At 38.8% G+C, this 23999-nt stretch overlaps 1 protein-coding gene across 1 annotated transcript; it reads left to right on the top strand.

Annotated features, from left to right (window-relative positions):
• The first annotated feature begins 658 nt into the window (after window positions 1–658).
• Window positions 659–22644, top strand: LOC118280367 (WASH complex subunit 2A). The gene is made up of 13 exons (XM_050702222.1): window positions 659–825; window positions 3328–3442; window positions 7644–7741; window positions 10105–10189; window positions 11306–11445; window positions 12769–12857; window positions 13357–13478; window positions 13976–14089; window positions 14866–14947; window positions 15363–15535; window positions 16815–16979; window positions 17821–21331; window positions 22001–22644. Exons 2-13 carry the CDS (start codon window positions 3344–3346, stop codon window positions 22102–22104), a joined length of 4782 nt encoding a protein of 1593 aa, XP_050558179.1. The 5' UTR covers window positions 659–825; window positions 3328–3343; the 3' UTR covers window positions 22105–22644.
• The last annotated feature ends 1355 nt before the right edge of the window (window positions 22645–23999 follow it).

Genomic DNA, 23999 nt, shown 5'->3' with positions numbered 1-23999 from the left:
TAAACATTGTTTTATGAGTAATAATTTTGTTATTAAACATCGTGATGCGGTCTTGTTTGTTATTGCAGATGGAACGAAAGTTTATTGATTTTTATTAAGTGGAACTGCAAACATAAACAACATTTTATTATTATCTGAAAGTATAAACATTGTAGCCATAAATGTGAATACTTTCATTTGTTGCATCCGAAGAAATAAGATGGATTCAACAATCTTTCATTTCCAGGTTAAAGATTTTCATTAAAAGATTTTCCTTTTACCAATATATTTGTTTTTGTTTACGTTCCAGATTGCATTACTTAATCAAAAATAATTTGTTACTTTATAATTGAATAGTTACGTTACGTGTGGTATATTTTATTTTTGTACATGCTAGTTGTGTCTTTTTCTTGGTTTTAAAAGTATGTCAGTATTGTGAAATTTAAGTATTTTTTCCTGTTTAAGTCACATCGCATATAATTAGAAATCTATTCATACAATTTACGTTAGTATTATACAGTAAAAAAGGCTATAACGTATATTCTATGTCATCACTTGTATTTTTTTGAAGTCTGCTAAAAATATTCACAATGAAAGCTACAGTGTAGGAATTTCACACAAAATCTGGCAACACTACAACTGTCACTGTCAACAACCACTGGCTGTCATGTCACCACTCATGTCATTATTGTCATAATATTTTTTGTTGATCACGCTCGTCTCTTTTATTTCTGTTTAAAAAGAAATAAGAAAACCTTATTTATTTAATATAGAAAGTTGTACACAACAGAATAACTCTTTAAACTATTTACCAGTGATGTGAAATTTGTGTATTACTTTGTTACGGTGAGTTTTTATCCATTGAAAGTTTAAATACAAATTGATGATGATTGAGTGTATAATTTATGTTGATTATTGTGTTTATTAGATTCGCGGTCGCTTGTTATTTTATCTCAATACAGTGCTGTGATTCACCCACGATCCTCAATTGGAGTTTTGACATGTTAATATTGGTCCTGAGATACATATTGACCTTTTCAATTTGAGGCTATTTACATTGCGTTATAATGTATAATTTGAGTTAAAAACTGTGTTGTGATGTGAAGAGGAATGTTGCTCGACGATTAATGGTAATTTTATGCTGTAGGTATTTTAATTTGAGTAGTTATATTAGCTTACAAAGTTGCGGTTTGATGTAATTTGATATAACTGTTTGTCTATCTATTCTTAGAGAAATTTGTGCTGTATACTTAGTCATTACGTACATAAATTTACATAAATGGAATGCTCCCAAAATGCGGTAATTTTTTTGTTGTCTTTATAATTTTAATCAAAGTGCAAGTCAAAATTATTTATTTCAAATAGACTGGGAAATCAGTTTTGAATGTCAAAGTTAATATTACAATATTGAGAAAAAAATCTCTCTATTGTATCTGTTTTCTTGTTATTCCATGCAACATCAGCCTTGAGCAGTTGATTACAACTATTATTACATAAAAGATACATTTAATTCATTGCTTTATTGAAAATTATATTGTACTTTTATTATAAGTCTTAGTTTTTTGGGAGCATTACATTTACAGAGCGGCTAGAGAGCTCTATACTAAGTCTTAAGGCAATAGACTCACCCCCTATTACATGGGACTCATAACATAACTGGTGAAAAGTGGGTGTTATATTGTATATGTGCACCTCTGCCTATACCTTTAGGAATTAAAGGTTTTATTTTAAATTTTACATTAGATTATTTACTACATATGAAGCCAAACTTATCTTTTAGATAAAGTTGTTTATTTTTTAATGTTTTTATTATGGCTGAACGGATGGGAATGAAATTTAGAACAGGGGTAGATTATGGTATGTAAAAACACAAAAGCTACTTTTTATCCCATTGGAATGTGGGCAAAGCTGGTGGTAGAAACTAGTATATATGGCAAGGCTATACAATGTAATGCTACAATCAATTGTAGCCAAGCAGCAAGTGAAACAGGAGGTTAGTAAACAAATAAATAAATATGGCCATTGATAAATAAATATCACACTTGTATTGTAGTAGTGTAATATTATTAATATGTAAGTTTGTTTGGATGTTTATAACACAATAAAACTACTGAATAGATATTGATGAAATGCTGACTCGTGTGAGTGTGTGTGTATCTGTCCCACGTATTCCATGGGAACACAGGTGAAGCTGCTCGGCAGAAGCTAGTAGAATAGGGTAGATGACTAATTTTTGTTGTTCGTGTTCTAGATCATTTTAAACACGTATTTTTTATTTTCTTACGGAAACAAATACTTTCGGAGATATATCGATTTGAAATATCGCGGCACTTCTAGGTACATTTTATGATTTTTAATTTTCATACCCCGTCATCATCCCTATTATAGATAGAACAAATGCCCTGATTCTCATTGATAACATTCTTTAATGTCTAGCTACTAAAGGCATTCTACAATAGCTCATATAAATGTTTCACATAATTACTGAGTGACAGACTCACTAACAATAAAATAAATATGTATTTAAAATTTTGTATTACAAGACAAAGGTTTCTTATATAGAAAGAAATGTATGATAATCTAATAGAGAAAAGCTTTACTGATAGTCAGTTGTTTCCGCGACGTCGCCGCGTATGTTACTCAAGAGTCATTAGGCCAAGTCAATGTGTACATTTACCTATACTGTACCTTAAGTGTTTGACTGCCAATAGAAAACTGTTGAAGGCAAATCCTCCGCTAACGTCGGTCACCGGTGACCACCACGGCGTTCAAAGTGTTAATAGAAGTTTGAATTACGTTAAACGAAAACGAAACGGCCGGCTTCAAAAAAACCGACGTGAAACAACGTTTGCTTTGTGTGAGTGATGTTACCGGAGGCCCCATTACCCCCCTTCCAAATCTTCCCAATCCTCGATTCCCCAACAACCATTAAATTCCTACCCCCAAAAGGCTGGCAACGCACTTGTAACGCCTCTGGTGTTGCGGGTATCCATGGGCGGCGGCAATTGCTTTCCATCAGGTGTTCCCTCTGCTCGTTTACCGGCTTATAACATAAAAAAACACATAAACCTCTAAATTACTCACAGTACCCAGCGATATTACAGGATTTACAAGTGCGTTGCCGGCCTTTTGAGGCTAATCCTCAAAAGGCCTAAAGGATTGTGGATCTCCTAGATTAGGGAGAAGAGGAATTGGGTAACCTAACTCACACGACTGCACACAACGCTGTGAAAGTGTCACGTCGGTTTTCTGTGAGGCCGTGATATCACTACGGTCAACCCAGCCCAGCAGTGCCGAAGCATGGCTCTCCCACACTTAATTAAATAAATAAATGTTTATTTGTTACAGTAGTTAAGCCCACAATATGGATGAGTCTACCACTGACTCCCTGAGGAAGCTGGCTCCGAGCTGGACCCTGGCCGGAGATGAGCAGCTCCTCAACATACTACAGTCTACACATCAGGTAATGTTACAATCTTAACATATCTTTTTTATGTATTTGTCCTACATTTGACCTGGTGGTGGCTGAAGAAGCTCGACAACCTATTCAATCGAGGCTTGTAGATATCCATGTTGTTTATGATGACTCGCTATACTTCGGCTTTGCTGTGTCGAATCAACCGGAGTGATATAGACAGTCTCATAGTTTCGTTGTCTGAGTGAGGTTACCGGAGGCCCACACACCCGCTTTTAAATTTTTTTGAAGGGCGGAAATTCATCCAATGGCTTCTCTCGCCTTGGGTGAGGTGAGACGGAGTGTCAGACTCTAACTGATTAAACATCACCCCGTTCCTAATCTTACTTTTCGAGCCGGAGACCCGGTAAACCCGCTAGGTGGCCCGCAGCTCCAGATCAGCCATCAGCCCTACTGTACCTAGTAGTCTGATGGTTCTTTGAAGCGCGCGGAACGCGACGCGCCGTACAATTTCCCCCCCGTAGAAGGCAAAGCACATGTAACTCCTCTAGTGTTGCGGGTATCCGATCGCTAACCATCAGCATCAGGGGATCCGTCAATCCGTCGGCTCTCATGTCCCTCTTTTCTTTGAAAAGGAACAAAGCCTAAGGAACAAGCCCTGAGCCTCAGTAATAAAATCTATACTTCTTTTTATTCTTTAGTAAAACCGCAGCGCTGTGTTAGTGGTTTAGATAAAAGAGTTAATAAAAGAGGATGCCCTGTTATGTTAGCCAATCACGCAGATAAGGTGTAAATAAACATTGTTATCTTTTGTATGTTCATAATACATATGTGTGTGGGTTTTAATCCTGTTCGCAATATTTTTCGCACATATTTTTATTATCATAATGCATTACGCCTGCAAGTCTTCAAGGGAGTAAGTAGTAGTGTACTTATATACTACTAGCTACTTCCGCGCGGTATCACTCGCTCTACTTGGCTCCTATGATTGCCGTGATGATTTTTAGCCTAAAGCCTTCCTCGATAAATGCGCTATTCAACACAAAAAGAATTATTCAAATCGAACCAGTAGTTCTGGAGATTAGCGCGTTCAAACAAACAAACAATCAAACAAACAAACTCTTCAGCTTTATAATATTAGTAAGTATAGATGCGTGTTAAAGACCTCATCATCATCAATCAGTGAAAGTCCACTGCTCAATTTGGCGACTTCTCTACATTCTTAAGTACACCCTCTTGGGTTTGACGTAATCTTCTTGTTTGGAAAGCGGGTCTCTCAATCCAAATCTTAATTTAAAAGGTTCAGTATCCTAGTACATCAGTATCAGTAGTGGTAGTTCACCTGGGGCCTTAGTCTGCTATTACAATTGTGTCAGAATGGTCGATCACTGATCAGTGCAAGAGGGATGAAGTTATACAACCTACATAGCTCCGTCCCTCTCGCACTGCTCAGTGATCGAACATTCTGACACAATTGTAATAGCAGACTAAGGCCCCTGGGCGTGCATCAGAAAACCATCAGACCACCATAGGTGGGGCCCAGTACGCGCTAACAGTGGGCTCAGAGAAGAGCCCACTCTTAGCAAATTACGTCAAATAACTATGACGTAACTTGCTAAATTCATAGGACAGGGTCCTACTTTTGATGATCCGTAAGACGATCTCCGACCACCGTAAGTGCGGGTCTGCGGACGGTGAACAAGGGTAGCTCGCCACCCGACCAGAACCAGAGACGTACGGACGCATCAAAGAGCCCTCAGACCACCACAGATGGGGCCCAGTAGGGCTGATGCCTGATCCGGAGCTGCGGACTACCTAGCCGGTTACCGGGGCTCCGGCTCGACAAGCAGGAGTAGGAACGGGGTGGTTTTTAGTCAGTAAGAGTCTGACACTCCCTCTCGCTTAGCCCTAGCAAAAGAATTCAGAGGATGATTTTCCCCCTGAAAAAAAAAAACTTTAGATGATGTCGTTTTAGAAAAACCTGGAATAAACCCTATAAAACTACCCGACCGTGGCATAATTGGGTTTTATAATAAGCATAATAAATGCATTTCTATTAACAAACTTTTGCTATAAATAAAATGCACACAAGGAAGGAAGAAACACAAAGTAGGTGCAAATTGTTGTGTCGTATAATGTTACAATATTTTAAAAATAAACATTCCTGCTTGCGGTTAGCAATACAACCGCTGAATGTATTTAATTTAATTTAATAACAATTAATTATAAATACAAATATTTCCTTCGGTGTTTCCTCTCTGTCTCTTATGTTTACACACACACACACACAACGTCATACCTTTTATCCCCGAAGGGGTAGGCAGAGGTGCACATTACGGCACGTAATGTCACTATACAATGTACACCCACTTTTCTCAATTTGTGTTATAAGTCCCATGTAATAGGGGGTGAGCCTATTACCATATACTGGGCAGTGGGCACAATTCCAGATTCCGTGCAACTACTGAGAAATTTTCAAAAATCCGAAAACAGCCCAGTAATGCTTTGCCCGACCCGGGAATCGAACCCGAGACCTCTTGTCCGTGCTGTAATGTGCACCTCTGCCTACCCCTTCGGGGATAAAAGGCGTGACGTTGCGTTGCGTAATTATAAACTAATGTTTCCTTCGGTTTTCCCTGTCTCTGCCTCTTATGTATAAAGTTATAAATTTATTATTATGTAATCGTATTATTAATAGACTATTATGAATGAAAAGGTTGACTGTTTTATTATGTTTATTAGCTCACGGTCAACTACAGGAAAAATGACGGTATATGAATATTAAAAATCTATTTAGTCCGTCAGTTAGGTAATGAAACAATATTAGACACGTATTTTTTTATTTTGTCATTTAAGACAACAATACTTAAATAAAACGAATCAAAGTTTTTAAACTGACATGGTCACTAACGCTAACATTAGAACTTAAGACGGGGTATTGCAACAGTGCCGAAATATCGACGAAAGTCATATGTTTCACATGAATAAACATAAAAAATATCCCGTCTCATATTTCTAATGTTAGTAATACGAATCATAGCTTTGGACCCGGCAACCTTCGTACCGCCTCAAAAACATTTTTCTCACCTTTTGAACCTTGCCTAGACTTCCACAAATAATTCAAGACCAAAATTAGCCAAATCGGTCGAGTTGTTCTAGAGTTAGCGAGTGAGACTAACGAACAGCAATTGATTTTAAATATATTATTATAGATCTACCAAATTATCACTGTAACCACTGGCTCACGATAAAAAAGAACTTTGACTTTGACTTTCAAAAAAAAAGTCATCTATCCTATTGTCGTATTCGGAAGTCGACCCCTCGAAACATCGTGTGATAGTCGGTTTCAAAGCCACTACGTCACCTACGTCATATGTTCGTGTATGCTCAATGTGTGTCAATAAACTTGTCCCCTATGGGACCACACTACATTATGGTTGGTAGCGGAAGTGCTATAATATGTAATGTAATTTCACTTTTGATTGCCTCTTTGGACGAGTTGTTACAAGTACGACTGCGAGGCAAGGGGTCTCGGGTTTAATTTCCGAGTCGGGCGAAGTATTGCTGGGCTTTCTTTTGTCAAACCGCACTGACTGCCTCGTTGGTCGACTGGTCGCAAGTGCGGTTAAGAGAGGTCTCGGGTTTGATTTTGTGGTCGGGCGAAGTATTGCTGAACTTTTTTCTCGTAAATTTCTTAATTTTACCATACAAAAATTCGTTCAATATACTAGTCAATTGGTAGATCTCGATATACATATATAATAATCTACTGTAGATCCTGGTGTACAGGAGTTGCAGCGGTTTTGGGAGGTTGTGGCGGGCTTGTCCAATAAAAAAGAAAGAAAGGTATAACCTGGGTGTCTTCAAAGCCTGAGTGAATAGGTTGCTTATGGACAGACGTGCTCCATCGTAGGCCGCATCATCACTTACCATCAGGCGAGATAGTGGCCAAACGTCGACCCATTTAACATAAAAATAGATATCTATACTAATATTATAAAGCTGAAGAGTTTGTTTGTTTGATTGTTTGTTTGTTTGTTTGAACGCGCTAATCTCCGGAACTACTGGTCCGATTTGAATAATTATTTTTGTGTTGAATAGTGCATTTATCGAGGAAGGCTATAGCCTTCCTCGATAAATGCCTATAGGCTGCTATAAAACATTAGGCTATGACCAATAGGAGCCAAGCAGAGCGGGTGAAACCGCGCGGAAGTAGCTAGTATATGATATATATGGGTTCCTCTTCCAGAAACTGCTGTCCCGATGTCAGGAGGCCAACAGCCAGCTGGAGAAGATGGCCAGTGCCCTCAACGACGCCAGCATCAGTCTCCAGAACGTCAATAACCAGTGAGTTCCACATGCTACTAGTTTGTAGGCACCTGATGGTAAGCAATCGACGCCGCCTATTGACACCCGCAACGCTTGAGGAGTTACAAAACTGAGTTGCCACTTGCCAGCCAATAGCCAATAGCCTTTAGCCTTTCTATTACAGGATCAAGAGCTATCTTAGGATGCTTTTCAACCAGACCAGATTTCGGCACTGCTGGGCCGGCTCGACCGGAGTGATACCACGGCCTCACAGAAAACCGACGTGAAACAACGCTTGCGCTGTGTTTCGTTGTGTGAGTGAGGTTACCGGAGGCCAGTCTTTTGACTTCCCCCTTCCCAATCTTCCCCATCCCCGATTCCCGAACAACAACCCTTAAATTCCTAACTCCCAAAAAGCCGGTAACGCACTTGTAAAGCCTCTGGTGTTTCAAGTGTCCATGGGCGGCGGCGATTGCTTACCATCAGGTAATACGTCTGCTCGACTACCGGCATGTCTCATAAAAAAAAAGTTTTTAAACTGACATGGTCACTAACACTAGTATTAGAACTTGAGACGGAATATTTACCATGTTTATTTATGTCTATGAGTTTCCGATATTTTGGCACTGTTGCAAGCGCCATGATCACGGAATGATGATTCCATGATCATTTATCATTGATCATGGGAAATGTCAGAAACTCATAGACATAAATAAACATGGTAAATATCCCGTCTCAAGTTCTAATGTTAATGCTACTAGTTTATAGTCACTATGGCTGATGGTAAGTTACCTGCGCCGCCCATTGACACCCGCAACACTGCAGGAGTTACAAATAAATTACCATTTGCCAGCCTTTTAAAGTATTGGGTGTAATACTACGTTGCTGTGGATGCGTTTGGCTTCTACCCATCACGGAGTTAGCTAAGCTATGTTTTTTATATGGAAAGATGAGTGATATGGATGTCTTCCCTACTATCGATACGTCGCATACTTGAGCTGCGCATCTTCCTCGCACAGCAACATAGCTTAGCATCAGTGGAAACGGTCGCATAGTTTTTTTAATGTCATAAGCCGGTAAACGAGGATCACCTGATGGTAAGCAATCGCCGCCGTCCATGGACACCCGAAACACCAGAGGCGGTACAGGTGCGTTGCCGGCGTTTTGTAGTTATGAATATTAAAGGATGTTGGGGATACGGAGATTGGGAAGATTGAGAAGGGGTTTCGTAATTGGGCCCCCGCTAGTTTCATAGTTTAGGGATTACATCTTCGTAGCTTAGCTACATAGCACATCTCTGGCGGAAAAGCACTCTAAACAATTTACGATTTTTAAGATCATACCTAAAATGGATGAAAAGAAATTTCGGAAATCTTACTTACGTAACATTGTAATAATAAGAATAAAGTAAAAACTAAAAACTACAATAAGAAGGTGCTTAACTCCAGAGAAACTTGATTATAATTTATAATCGCGTTGTAATTCTACCGAGAGGCAGTCACTGTGAACGTTTGCCCAACATTCACTTTTGAAATCTATGTACGTATGTATGTATGTAGCTGAATTACAATTAATTCTATATGACTTTGCAAATCCTTCGTTAAGATGACTTGCTAGTGGTAGAATGTTTTAGATGATAGTTATGGCTTGACCGGAGTGATACCACGGCCGAGCAAAAATCCGACGTGAAACAACGCTTGCGTTGTGTTTCGTTGTGTGAGTGAGGTTACCGGAGGCCCAGTTCCCCCTTCCATTTTCCCCATCCCCATTCCCGAACAACAACTCTCAAATTCTTAACCCCCAAAAGGTCGGCAACGCACTTGTAACGCCTCTGATGTTTCAAGTGTTCATGGCGACGGCGATTGCTTACCATCAGGTGATACGTATGCTCGATTACCGGCGTGTTTCATAAAAAAAGTGCGACTGCCGGATGAGGAATCTCGGGTTCGATTCCCGGGTCGCTCAAAGTATTACTATGCAAACGTTGGGACACTGAAGTCCAACGTCCCAGGACATAAACAACTGTCTTGTATCCCGCAACGAAATAAATCAGAGTATATAATTTCTTAGAAGTATTATAGTAATATTTTTATGATATAAGCCGGTAAACGGTATGTCGGATCACCTGATGAATGCAAGCAATCGCCGCCGCCCATGGACACTTGAAACACCAGAGGCGTTACAAGTGCGTTCGTTTGTGTTTGGGTTTTAGGAATTTAATGTTGGGGAATCGGGGATTGAGAAGAGGGGTAATTGGATCTCCAATAACTTCACTCACACAACGAAACATAAGCGTTGTTTCACGTCGGTGTACTGCCCGGCCGTGGTATCACTCCAATCGAGCCGGCCCATTCGTGCCGAAGCATGGCTCTCCCACACTTAAATATTTATCTTGTTTACAGATTCATGTCGCTAAGCAGCAGTCAGTTTATTGAGAGCCGGGTCTACGATGATGACGACCTCACCACAGAACCTCCTGCGCCCAAGGTAAGCAGCATCTGTAGAACTCATCATCAGCCAACTGCTAGGGAGTGGAACTCCTTGCCGGAGTCTGTGTTTCCTGATGGGTATAACCTGGGTGTCTTCAAAGCCCGAGTGAATAGGTTGCTTATGGACAGACGTGCTCCATCGTAGGCCGCATCATCACTTACCATCCGGTGAGATAGCGGCCAAACGTCGACCCATCAAATGTAAAAAAAAAAAAAACAATGACCACACCTGGTCTATGGTCGGTATAAGCTGGTAAACGAGCAGACGGATCACCTGATGGTAAGCAATCGCCGTCGCCTATGGACACCCGAAACACCAGAGGCGTTACAAGTGCGTTACCGCCCTTTTAGGGGTTAGGAATTTAAGGGTTGTTGAGGAATCGGGGATTAGTGAAACGGTGAACAAACTTGGACTTTTAACTTCTAATCATAAGTTTGAAATTATCAATCCGCCTTGAACAAGCGTGGTGATTAATGCTCAAACCTTATCCGTGTGAGAAGAGGCCTTTGGTCAGCAGTGGCCACTTATAGGCTGTTGATGTGTGTGTGATGTTAATCATTGCAACGCTACTTTCTTTGACATACATACACAAAATTGCAAGTAGCTTGTAACCTACTGTAGAGTACTGCATGTGTGGAATGTGAAACTCATTACTGCACTTTTTAGTGAAGTCAGTTGACAAAATCACATTAATATTATAAATGTGAAAGTTTGTTTGTTTGTTTGGATGTTTGTCCGTCAATCACGCTGAAACTGCTAAACGGATTTTGATGAAAAAACATAGCTTAGCTGAGTCCGTTTCCACTAGTGTTAAGCTATGTGTACCAATGAATATAATAGGTGGAAGCCAAACGCATCCACAGTAACGTAGCATAGCACATCTCTGGTGGAAAAGCACCAGGGATGGGAGAAGATTAGGCCTTAAAGAGTAACGAATGGAGTTTCTTGCTCGTTCTTCTCCATTCGAAGCTACACTTTGGAACGAGCACCTAGCTTCACTGACGGACAGACTGACAGACTATTGTTTATATCTTTCGTTGTTGACGTTTCAAAAGTAACTAAGTATATAGTTTAATTGGAATAAATGACTTTGACTTTGTTTGCCTCTCCCAGGAGTCTCCGCAGCAAGAAGTGGAAGACGAGCTGTCCTGCCTGAAGCGCAGCCTGTCGGTGCTGGAGCAGTCGCACGAGATCATCACCATCCTGCAGGACAGTGACACCGAGTCCGATACTGATGATGAGGTGCCCGCCAGGTGAGTGGCGAGCTGACTGGTTTATATTTCCATGTCCGTCTGGACAAGTTTATTAACACAAATCAAGCATAAACGAACATATGATTCGCGTGACGTAGTGGCTTCGAAGCCGGCAGAATACCGACGTGAAACAACGCTTGCGTTGTGTTTCGTTGTGTGAGTGAGGTTACCGGAGGCAATTCCCCCTTCCCAATCTTCCATCCCCGATTCCCTAACAACAACCCTTAAATTTTTAACTCCCAAAAAGCCGGCAACGCACTAGTAACGCCTCTGGTACATTCAAGTGTCCATGGGCGGCGGCGATTGCTTACCACTCAGGTAATACGATGATCGATTACCGATTGTTTCATCTAAAAAAAACATCGAATACGGTATACATAGGCGTATTGCGTTTCGAGTTCTAATACTAGTGTCAGTTCCACCCCCCCCCCCCAATGCGTACCTAGACATTACAGAGCGTTATTTTTCTAGTACATTGTTCATTTACTGACTAGAAATCCCCGTTCCTACTCCTGTTGTCGAGCCGGAGCCCCGGTATACCCGCTAGGTAGTCCGCAGCTCCGGATAGGCATCAGCCCTACTGGGCCCCATCTGTGGTGGTCTGATTCTTTGAGGGGTGCAGAATTCGGGATCATGGCTGGCACGGGCATTGGATCGCTCGATTCCCTCCAATATGGTGTGTGTGGGGTAAGGTTGTGTTGGACGGTGCTGGTGTACGTGTCATTTTCGTGAACGGGCGCTGTCAATTTAATACTTAATTCATTCAATTATTAATTTTGTTTGAAAATTATCATTGCAGTTTTCATTGAAACATTTAGTTGTATTACGTTTGTGGACGAGTTCTTGTAGTTTCATTTAAGTCATATGAGTGATCTCCATGCTGTGTGTGGTATTCCAAACTCAAACTCAAAATACTTTATTGCATTCCACAATGTAGGCTTAGGTGGTAAATATTTGGTAGGTAACAATTGTGGACCCTGTCGGGCAAGCAAAAATAATACAAACATATTATGTGAGAGGACTTTACCTTAGAATTATTTATAACAGTTTAACTTAAACTAAAAACACAGATATTATTCCAACTAAGAATTAAAATTTAGATATAATTCTAGTTTTAAAGATTTATCACATAAATATTCGTCGACACTATATTAAGCTTTTTTTAATAATAACTTTTTTAGTTTATTTACAAATAAATGGAGCTTTTTCTTATTTTTTATTGTTTCTGGTAGCACATTGTATATTTTTACTGCCATTACCAGAGGACTAGTAGAGTGTATTTTTAAGCGGGATGATGGTAGGTTGAGTCTTGTGTTGTTCCAGGATGGTGCTGAAGCCGAGGGACATGTACTGGGAGCGGCCGCTGCCGTACATCATCGGGTCCCAGCCCTGGAAGAACAAGTGGCACGCTGGTGGGGACATGGTGTTATTTATTACATAATTTATTGTTATTCTGTCTCGTTGGTGTCGAGTAGTTGCAAGTGAGACTGCCGGGCAAGAGGTCGTGGGTGCGATTCTTAGACAGAGGGGTGGGGGTGAGAAACACTTGGTGAGGGGTATAGGGGTGAGGAGGTTAAGAGAGAGGGGTAGGCGAGAGAAAGTGGTGTGGGGGTAGAACAATGGGGGTGAGGGGGAAAAGGGGTAGGGTAAAGAGATAGGGGTGGTGGAGAGAGAGAGGGGTGTGATCCCTCACAGGAGACACTGAGAGAGAGGAATGGAGTATGTATGTGACGATATAAAAAAAAACAAATGAAGACGACCTAACGTAAAATAGTTTAGAGCTCCGGTATAGCTCGAAATTAGTCGATTTAACCTGAAAAAAGATAAATTCGTAAATATCATTTTATGCGTGAAGTGTAAAGCTTTTCTTTCGAAGTATCATATTTACATATTTACGATCTTTCCCCATAGGTCTAGTGGTAGAAGGCACGGACAGTGAGAGCTCAGTGAGTGAGCGCGGAGAGGACAGCGACCAGTACTCGCACTCCGAGACGGAGGGCACTCGCCCTCACACACACACGCTACGGACACAGGTCGGTATACTATCACGTCCCTCATCACTGCTCAGTGTTCATCAAGGCCCCTCATTTCCACTTCACAATACTGCCGGCAACCAGAGTTCCACTCCCTAGCTTACACAAGGAAGCTTGAAGCGAAGCGCTTCGTGCGAGTGGGTGGGATATCTACCATGAAGCGGTGACGCCTCGCCGATTGTCTTGTGGTTCGATGATGGAAAGGATGGATGGTGACGCTAATACCACAGGCTTACCATCAACATAATATTTATATTTCAAATCGTGACCCCTCTGCTCGTTTGCCCCCCCCCATTCCATAAAAAAATAACCACAAGTTCCCCTTCCGCTATACCCATCCCGTTTCGTCATCATCACCCATCCCCAAACCCCCAAAAAAATCAACAACGCAACTCCTTGTGACTTCTCTGGTGATTGCTTACCATCAGGTGATCAGTCTACCAGCTATTCTCATGAAACCCCTGAAAATGTAACATAGTATGCATTTCCTCTACCAGGTATCGGAGACGTCCTCCTCGCTGCCATCGGAGCAGGGCTCCATCCCGCGGCCCACGCCGTCTGATGTCGCCAGCGACATCGCGCGCAGACTCGGGGCTGCACTGCCCAACAAGGTATGTTTCAAAGTCAAATTCTATAATATAAGTGTTTAAACTGACATGGTCACTAACACTAACATTAGAACTTGAGACGGGATATTTACTATGTTTATTTTTGTATATGAGTTCATCCGTGATCATGGCGCTTATCGGACAGTGCCGAAATATCGGAAACTTATCGAAATAAATAAATATGGTAAATATCCCGTCTCAAGTATCTAATAATAAAATCTATAATATAAAAATAAGTCAGGTTTTCCTTGTTTGTTTGACGCTATAACTCCAGAACGCACGAACCGATTTAACCACGGTTTTGCATTCGTTGGATAGTGGTCTCGGGCTCCGTGAGATTTATAGCAAAGAAATCACTTTTGCCTGGAAAAAAGCAAGAGAAACGCAGGAAAGCTACAGGGAAAATCATTGGCGGCGAAACGGGTTTGCTAGTTATTCATATAAAATAGAGTGGGAAGGCACTTTTTTAACATCAAAGCAAACTATTACATAACGTAACTTTTTGTGACGCCTTTTATCCCCGAAGGGGTAGGCCAGAGGTGCACATTACGGCACGTAATACCAGGATGTCCATGATTATCACTGATCGCTTACCATCAGGTGACTAGTTTGCTCGTTTGCCACCAGTAGTTTTTTTTATGGATTTTTCCATACAATGTACACCCACTTTTCACTTCACTTTGTGGGTGTTCACGTGGCGGCGGCGAATGCTAACCATCAGGTGATCCGTCTGCTCGTTTACCGGCTTATACCATAAAATATTCTTTCTATCTCTGTAGATGGTGGAAAGAGAGCCTTCACCCGAGGAGCCGCCGCAGCCAGCATCCAGGAAGGTGTACCGGCCACAGGATCCAGTGTCCAGTATGTTATACATTATATTCTATATTTTTTGCACATCCTAGGTGGCGCTGGTGTAGATTAAAGTCTAGTTACTGTTCTTCTTTGTTTAAGTTGTGCAACCAAATAAAGTAGTTTGGGGTAGTCTCACCCTGTACTATATGGATTGCTATCTCTTCTTGTCCCTAAGCTGCGGACTACCTAGCGGTTACCGAGGCACCGGCTCGAAAAGCAGGAGTAGGAACGGGGTGTTATTTAGTCAGGAAGAGTCTGACACTCTCTTTCGTCTCACCCAAGGCTAGAGAAGTCATTGGATAATTTTGTTTTTAGTCGGTAAGAGTCTGACACTCCCTCTCGCCTCGCTCAAGGCGGGAGAAGACATTGGATGATTATCCCCCCTTAAAAAAATCTCGTCATGTCACATCACGTTACCCCACAGGTACAATATTCCCGGACGAGCCCCCCCCTCTATCGGAGCACTCCGATAGTCAGGACTCCGACATCTTCGCGGAGATACATCGCCAGGCTGGTGGGACTGGAGGGACTGGTGCTGACTCCCGACCTGATGGGCTGCGGGGTGATGGGGACCTGTTCAGTGGGATCGGGTATCAGGTGAGAGATGATTTTCTTTTAATCCTTGCCCTACACTGGTACAGCAATAATTATTGTTGCAGATGTAAAATATGCTCGTGTATCAATATCTATTCCTACAGTAAATATATGATGAGCTCAAACAATAAATCCTAGTAGACCAATAGGGTATTATCCTACTAGTCAAATTCAATACTTTTATCGAAATGTCAAAAACGTTACTTTTCTATGAATTTTGTATGACATTGCAAATTATGACGTCATAATTTTTTTGCGTCAAATAGCATACTTATTACGCAAAAAATAGCAAGAAAAATTAAATAAATAATTATATCGTCAAATGAAGGAATGAAAATATGATTATTTTGAGATATTTTATTGTATTGAAACATCAAACAATTTGTCTTTGACCTAACAAACTACCCAATTGCTGGTATAGCATAAATTATACCTAAACATCGAAATGTTTCCTTTTTTTTCTGTGTCGTGGGTACGTTTACAAACATACAAGTTCACATACACATGACACACAGACCCGAAACAACAATTTGTGGATCATACAAAGAGTTGTTCTGAGCGGGAATCGAACCCGCTACACGTTGCGCGGCAGCTAGTTGCCCAGCCACCGCGCTAACCGTGCAGTCATCAGATCATTTATGTATCTTATGTATATAGGGTGACTGGTAATTAGTGAACGATATTTATTAAACACGTGATTGTACTCATGATTACAAACAACTTTCCTAAAAATAAAACTAATTAGTATACAAAAAAGTTTGTTTAAAAAGGTTGTGTGTAATCATGAGTACAATCACGTGTTTTTATATATTATTATAAATCTTGTGTGACATGAATTAGTTATGTTGCTGTTTTACAAGGTAACTCGATTAGTTTCAAGCCACGCTAGGAGCTTATGCTGCTGCTAGCTGAAAACATTAGCTGAAACTACTCGAGTTATGCGTCAAACTGTTAGGTATTTAAACTGTTTAGCTGTTTAGTCTCAATAGTTAAAATTCAGTACTTATTTGTAAAGTTAGAATATCAGAATTTATAATTTTCCACGATTTTTTTACCAGATTCTAATTAAGATACATTATATTTCTTCTTATTCGCTTGAAATAACTAAAAATACGAAAACGATTACTGAAAGTGTATTGAAAAGTCGAAACGTGTTTGACTGAAAAAAATGTGACAGATAGTGCATACAAATTACGTTCTAAATTCAAAGTTATTTAATACATAGTGGCTATCCAGACATTGTGGAACAAATCCTTAGAGTTTTCATTAATTTATACCCTAGCCCCCCACGAAACCACCACAAGCCACAGTCCCCGCACCACAGAGGACATCACACCGTGATCATCACGATGACTACGATGATGATGATGATGATCAGACTGCATACAATCAACAGGGACATGATATGAAGCAAACTGCTGATGCTGATGTAGATAGAGGCGTGAAGGTATGGTGATTTTTATTATTATTTTAACATATTTAGGAGGCCCAATTCCCACCTTCCCAATCTTCCCTATCCCCGATTCCCGAACAACAACCCTTAAATTCCTAACTCCCAAAAAGCCGGTAACGCACTTGTAACGCCTCTGGTGTTTCAAGTGTCCATGGGCGGCGACGATTGCTTACCATCAGGTGATACGTCTGCTCGATTACCGGCGTGTTTTATAAAAAAAAAAAAAAAATATGTTTTCATTGATTCTTGATACTAATATTAGAACTTGAGACGGGATATTTACCATGTTTATTTATGTCTATGAGTTTCCGATATTTCGGCACTGTTGCAAGCGCCATGATCACGTATAAACTCATAGACATAAATAAACATGATAAATATCCCGTCTCAAGTTCTAATGTTAGTGTTAGTGACCATGTCAGTTTAAAAACTTATATATTTGATACTTTATTATTGATGTTAGAAAAATGGTTTATTTTAATATCGCAGATAGACTAGAATAGACTGCCTCATTGGTCGAGAGGTCGTAAGTGCGACTGCCGGACAAGGGGGTCTCGGGTTCGATTCCCAGGTCGGGCAAAGTATTACTGGGCTTTTTCGGTTTTTCGAAGATTTCTCAGTAGAAGTCTGCAATTGTGACCAGTATATGGCAATAGGCTCACCCCCTATTACATGGAACTTATAATACAAATGGTGAAAAGTGTGTGTACATTGTATAGCGGCATTACGTGCTATAATGTGTACCTCTGCCTACCCCTTCGGGGATAAAAGGCGTGACGTTGCTTTTTTATTTTAAACAATCCTTAATTAACTTGTATATCTCCTTTCCCTACAGAAACCTGTCGGCGGTATTTCCCTATTCGGTAACAAAGGCACAGAGAGTATAGGAGCCGCCATTTTAAAACGGAACCAACGCAAAACCTCCACTTCCGGTGACGACAGCGACACCGACATACAACCACAACAACAAATAAAGAAAGAAAAAGATATCTTTGACGATCTTTTCGCTAGATCTGAAGGCAGGAAAGTTGTAAAAGATAAAACTGATTTAGTAAAAGATTTGAAAGATAAAGTCCAAAAGAAAGATAAAGAAAAAGATAAAAATATTGAGAAAAATGAGAAAACTAAAGTCGATTTGTTTAGCGATGATCTTTTCGATGACATTGATGATATATTTTCTTCTAACGTCACTAAAATACCGACAAAAGATAATAAAACCACAAAACCCATATTTGATGATGATGATGATCTTTTCTCGGAAATTGCACCACCAAAACCTACGAGAATCGAAGTAGCTACCAGTAGTAACGTTAAGAAAAGCTTGTTTGATAGTGACGATGATTTATTTGCTGATAATTTGCAAGCAAAGCCAGATGACAAGCCTAAAGCTAAAGAAGTAGAAATTAATAAAGCAGTAGAACCTTCTAGAGTTAATAAAGAAGTAACTAGAAGTATATTTGATGACGATGACGATGATTTGTTCAATGATTTGAAAACTACTAAAGGCAATGATGATTTGAAAGTACAAAGTGTTAATATAGGTAAGGCTGATGGTGGGCAAAGTAAGAAAATTAATGAAAATACATCAACAGTGTTTAAAAGTCCATCGTTATTTGATGATGATGACGATGATGACGGTGATCTGTTCGCTAAAGCTGTTACTTCTAGTATTAAAGTCAATAAAACATCATCAGACTTAAATGATGATGTTACTGACGTCAAACCATCGTCAAGCTCAGTCAAAACTGATGATTTGAATACAGTTACGAATGATAATGTAATTAAAGTAAATAATAATAATAATACAGATGATAAAATAGAAAATAAAAATAAAGATTTAAATGAAAATGTTAGCGTAGATAGTAAAAATGAAATTTTGGTGAATAAAAATGTCGGTGATAATGCAGCTAAGATATTTACTCATATACAAAGAGAAAGAAGTTCTTCTGAATCAAATAATGATTTTAGCGATCAAGATTTTGATGATTTGCCACCTAAACCAGCTACTAGTAATATTTTGCCAGACGATAATAAACCTAAACCTATAGAGAAAGAGAATATTTTTGATAAAACCACTTTAGAAGAAGATATAGATGAATTGTTTACAAAAGCACAACAAAACCAAAATACTGAAGAAATTTTCGATGAACCACCACCCATTACTGAAATAATACCTGAAAAGACTGAAAAAGACAATAAAAAAGCTACAGAAACAGATATTTTCAACGATATTCTAACAGAACCGCCCATTTTTGAGAAACCAAAGGAACCTAAAAGAAGTAAAAACGTCAACGCACTGTTTGATGACGATTCTGATGATGAGAGCCTGTTCTTCAAGAAGAATGATCATGTTTTCGATGATCATCCGAATGATTTCACTCCAACACAGGATAGGATATTTGGTTTGTTTGCTGATGAGCCGCCTGATGATGGATTTGGCAAAGCCAGTGATGCTGATGATGATCTGTTTGCTACAGAACCTAAACCTAAAGTACCTTCAAACAATAACCTCCCTCCACTACCAGTTCATGAGATTCTTACTGAAAATGATGATAAACAAACAGAATTGGTTAATGAGGAAGATATATTTAAAGTAGCACATGTAGAAATATTAAAAGACACCAAAATTGGTGATGATCAAAGAAGGGATGATGTTTTGGACAAACCGAAATCAGCGTTTCCTTTATCTGTTGATGATAATGATGATGATGATGACGGTCTTTTCAAAATACCTGAAATTCCAAAATCTAGTCTGAAAGAAAAGCCTCATTTAGATATGTCTGATGATGAGAATCTTTTTTCCAAACCTGAAATCAAACCTGCGGTAGTTGAACCGACACCTGTACTAGTAACTGAAAAAGTCCAATTACCAAAACCTGTAGATGATGAATTATTTACTCCTGAAAAACATGAAAAGCTGAAAATTGAAAGCAAAACAAATATAGAAATAGATTCAAAATCTGATGAAGAGCTATTTAAAGTGCCTGAAAACAAGCCGATACCTGAAAAAGTAATAGATCTTAGTAAAACTTCAGACGATGAACTCTTCTCGCCTGTAAAAACTGTAACGAAAGCTGAAAATTCTAAACTAGATGAAGATATTTTCAAAATTAAAGCTAAACCTGAAATTGTGAATAAAGCTGAAAATACACAAGAAGTCAAATCTCCAGAAAGTAAAAAAGTCGGAAAATTAAAAGTTGGTCTCAATATTAATGTTAACGCCTTACTACCTGGCGCATCACCTAAGAAAGTTAAACCAAGTCAAGATCAATCAGACGGACTAGTTCAAAGCGTAGATCAAAGTCAAAGATCTGAAGTCAAAATCCTTCCTGAACTTCCAAAACCCCAAATCGAAAGTCAAAAAGACGTTTCAAAACCGAAATCGGATCAAAACCCAGATTCTACATTAATAAAATCTGTAAGTTTTGATGGGAAACCGGAATCAGAAGTTCTTGATAATAAGATATCTAAAGAAAGGGCTAAGATTCAGGTCAAACGCAGGCCTTCAACCAGAAGGGCCAGAAGAGAGGCCGTTAGGAAGTCTGCTATAGACTTTGGAGAAGATTCTACTGATAATTCTAGTTCCATAGATGATGTGCCTAAAATTCTACCTGGAAATCAGCCTGAAAATACACAGGATGGAAAACTAGACAAAAATGTAGAACCAGCTGAAATAAAGACTACCATACTGAAAGATAATGAAGCTAAAATAACACAGGATGGAAATGTAGACAAAAAATTAGAACAGGCTGAAGTTAATACTGAAAAAACTATAATACAAAGTAAAGATACGCCTGAAATTTCAGACAATATTGCTGAAAAACAACCATTTGTTCAAGATAAGAGAATAGAAATCACTGAAAAACCTACCCAAAGTATAGAAAAACCAGCTTCTTCAATAGATACTATACAAAATATAGACAAACCGACATTTTCAAAAGATGTTAAATCTAAAGTCGTATATATACTGAACGATGAAGACATATTCAACACTAGCCCAGTACAATCTAGTCAGAAAACTGAAAATCTAGACCCAAAACCAGGTGTTACTACTCTAGGCAAAGTTTATAAAGAAATCGATAAAAATATCGATAAAAAAATCGATGGAAAATCGCTATTCGGTGAAGAAGATGACGATGAAATATTTAAAAGTAAAGTTCCCGTGAAGAAGAATACGATCTTTGATTCTGATAGCGAAGAGGACTTGTTTGGAGATGGTAAACAGAAGAAGAAAGAGATTGTAGAAGTTAAAAAGGAGATTAAAAGAGAAGTAGTTAAGGGATCATTGTTTGGTGATGATGATGATGATGACGATCTGTTTGGTGTCAAGACTAAGAAGGCTGTTGGTGAGTTCCATTTTGTATTCTTTTGATTATCTTAGTAATTGGGTAGTATCCTCGGTCAAATATAAATTATTACAACTTTTCAACACAGTAAAATATTCAAAAATAATCACACCCTCATTCATAAATTTGATCAACTGCTTAATTTTTTCTATCTAGCTAAATTTCTAGAAATAAGTTTGCTATTTGACGTAAAAATCTGATGACGTCATAATAAAGTATTTCATACAAAATTCATAGAAAATATCGTTTTTGACGTTTCAAAAAAAGTATTGAATTTGACTAGTAGGAAATTAGCCTATTCTTTAATGGAGTAACTACTGTTTTTGCTTACCAAGTGACGCATTAATTTTTGTCCAATCACTACAGCTATCAAGTGTTTAATGTCCAATGGTGTGACACTAGCTAATTTCATATTGGACGAAAAACTAGAGGTTAATTTTAACGCCATCTAGTGAACAAAAATAGAGTTAAACTGTAGCGTTGGATGAGTAGGCTACATTTTTTTATTCGAGAATAGAACTTAAAAAGTTTACCCGTAGCCTTCTTTTTATTTTAGTTCACAAAAATAAATAAATCAAAGATACTTGGGAGCACTCGAAATTAATTTCGAAAAATAAAATTCGCGGTACATGTATTTCATCATCATAATTTTAAAACATTTCCCCACAGAACGCAACCCCCAGCCCGCTAGACCGACATCCACAAAAGAGCCGGCGAAGCCTTCAGAACCAGTGTTTGCAGATCCTCTATCAATGTTCGGAGACGATGACTAGTTCCGGAATCTAATACTAGATGGCGCTGATAATATGATTAGTTCGCGAACCGAATAAGAGATGGCGTTTTGTATAACTATAGTTCAACCACGGCCTCACAGTACTTCGGCGTGAAACAACGCTTGCATTGTGTGGAGTCATGTGAGTGAAGCTACCGGAGTCCCAATTCCTCCCCTATTACATATTTAAAGGCACTAGTAAGTTCTCTAGTGTTGTGGGTGTCCATGGGTGTCGATTGCTTACCATCAGGTGATCTGTCTGCTCGTTTGCCGTAAGAGATGGTGAATACTGGGTAAGGCAGTTTTGTTAAAAGAAAAAGTATAATAATGTATTTAATTTAGTACTATTGAGTATAATAGGGGTAACGAAAATTATCTTTGGTGAAAATAAGTAATACAAAAAAAATATATCGATACATCGCATACTCGAGCTGCACATCTTTCTCGCACAGCTACATAGCTTAGTATCAGTGGAAACGGTCACATAGTTTCACAGCTTAGCTATTACATCTTTGTAGCATAGCCACATAGCACATATCTGATGGAAAAGCACCCATAGGCAGTCGGGTATACGATACCCGACGGGAAGAGAAGGGTGGAGGCATCATATGTACTACTTTGACAGCATACAAAGATAATTTTCCTTACCTTCTATTAACTTCTTTATAGAACAGATAATAATATTTTAGTTATTATTTTGTTGGTAGTTTTAGCCTAAATTATGTTATTGTTATATTATTTGTTAGTTATTATTAAATAATGCTTAAATTAAGAAAAGCTCATTATTGTGTATAGTTTTTTTTTTATAATTGTTGAAATATACAATATGGAGAAACCTCTTATGACTTAATTTAAACCACATATTTGTTATCATCTTGGCTGACGATATACGAAAAATGAGCGAAATACGCCCAGTAGGTAAGCCAAAAAGTGCATTATTCTCTTTGAGCTAATTTGAACACTTTACAAATACGGCATTATAACAGCCGCGCCGCATGTCCGTAACATTCCTAGACAACCTACAACATTACAGCTCTTCTGTGGTCAAGGAACATGGAGCTGTTCACATAGAATTTAATACTTGATTTACCTATTTAATAATTTATTTTGTCTGAAATAAATATTGAGTTGTATTATGCTTCTGTGGACGAGTACTACTTGTAGTTTCATTTAAGTCATATGAGTGATCTCTATACTGCAAATTGCGGGCACCTCTGTCTACCCCTTTTGAGGGAATAGACTGCATTAAAGATTTTAGTGTCACCCAAAAAAAAACTAGTTCAAACTTCTCAAATGGATTTTCTACTTTATTTTAAAGGAAATAAGGTTTAAAATCCTTTAACACGTAAAAGTAGGTTGATCAACTGTGTTGATGAACTGTGCATGCAAATATGTGACCTATTGTAATTAAAATAAGTGTTAGAATCGTATGAACAAACGCCTTAATGCTTCAGCTTTTCATTGTAACATTCCAATGTTGATTAATTAAAAATTTTATTTAAAAAAAAAAATATATATTTGTAAGTGTTGAAAGAAATTTCGTCGCTAAGTTACAGTCTTTGTTATATGATTTTCAACTTTATTCTTAAAAGGATAAGGTTGAAAATCTATTATACTTTGTGGATGAATTTTATCATAATGAAATGTCGAGAATACCAGTCAAATGAAATGCTATTGTCAATTAAACAAAATAATGATTTTGAATGAAAATAAAGGTTTCAATAGTCGGGCCATTACAAACGTGCGAACTGTCAGAAGTCATATTTATCGGATCTCTTGCTCACACTTATGCCAGTTGTGCGGGATAGTCATATTGTTTTTCTAATCTTTATTTTTTTAAAGGGGGTTTTTGACTACTAACAAAAAAAAAAAAAATAAACAAAAATCTACGCATCG

Source organism: Spodoptera frugiperda, chromosome 21 (genome assembly GCF_023101765.2).
Source record: "Spodoptera frugiperda isolate SF20-4 chromosome 21, AGI-APGP_CSIRO_Sfru_2.0, whole genome shotgun sequence".
Lineage (NCBI taxonomy): Eukaryota > Metazoa > Arthropoda > Insecta > Lepidoptera > Noctuidae > Spodoptera > Spodoptera frugiperda.
Note: the sequence above shows the minus strand (reverse complement) of the source record. Positions and strands in the feature narration are given on the sequence as shown.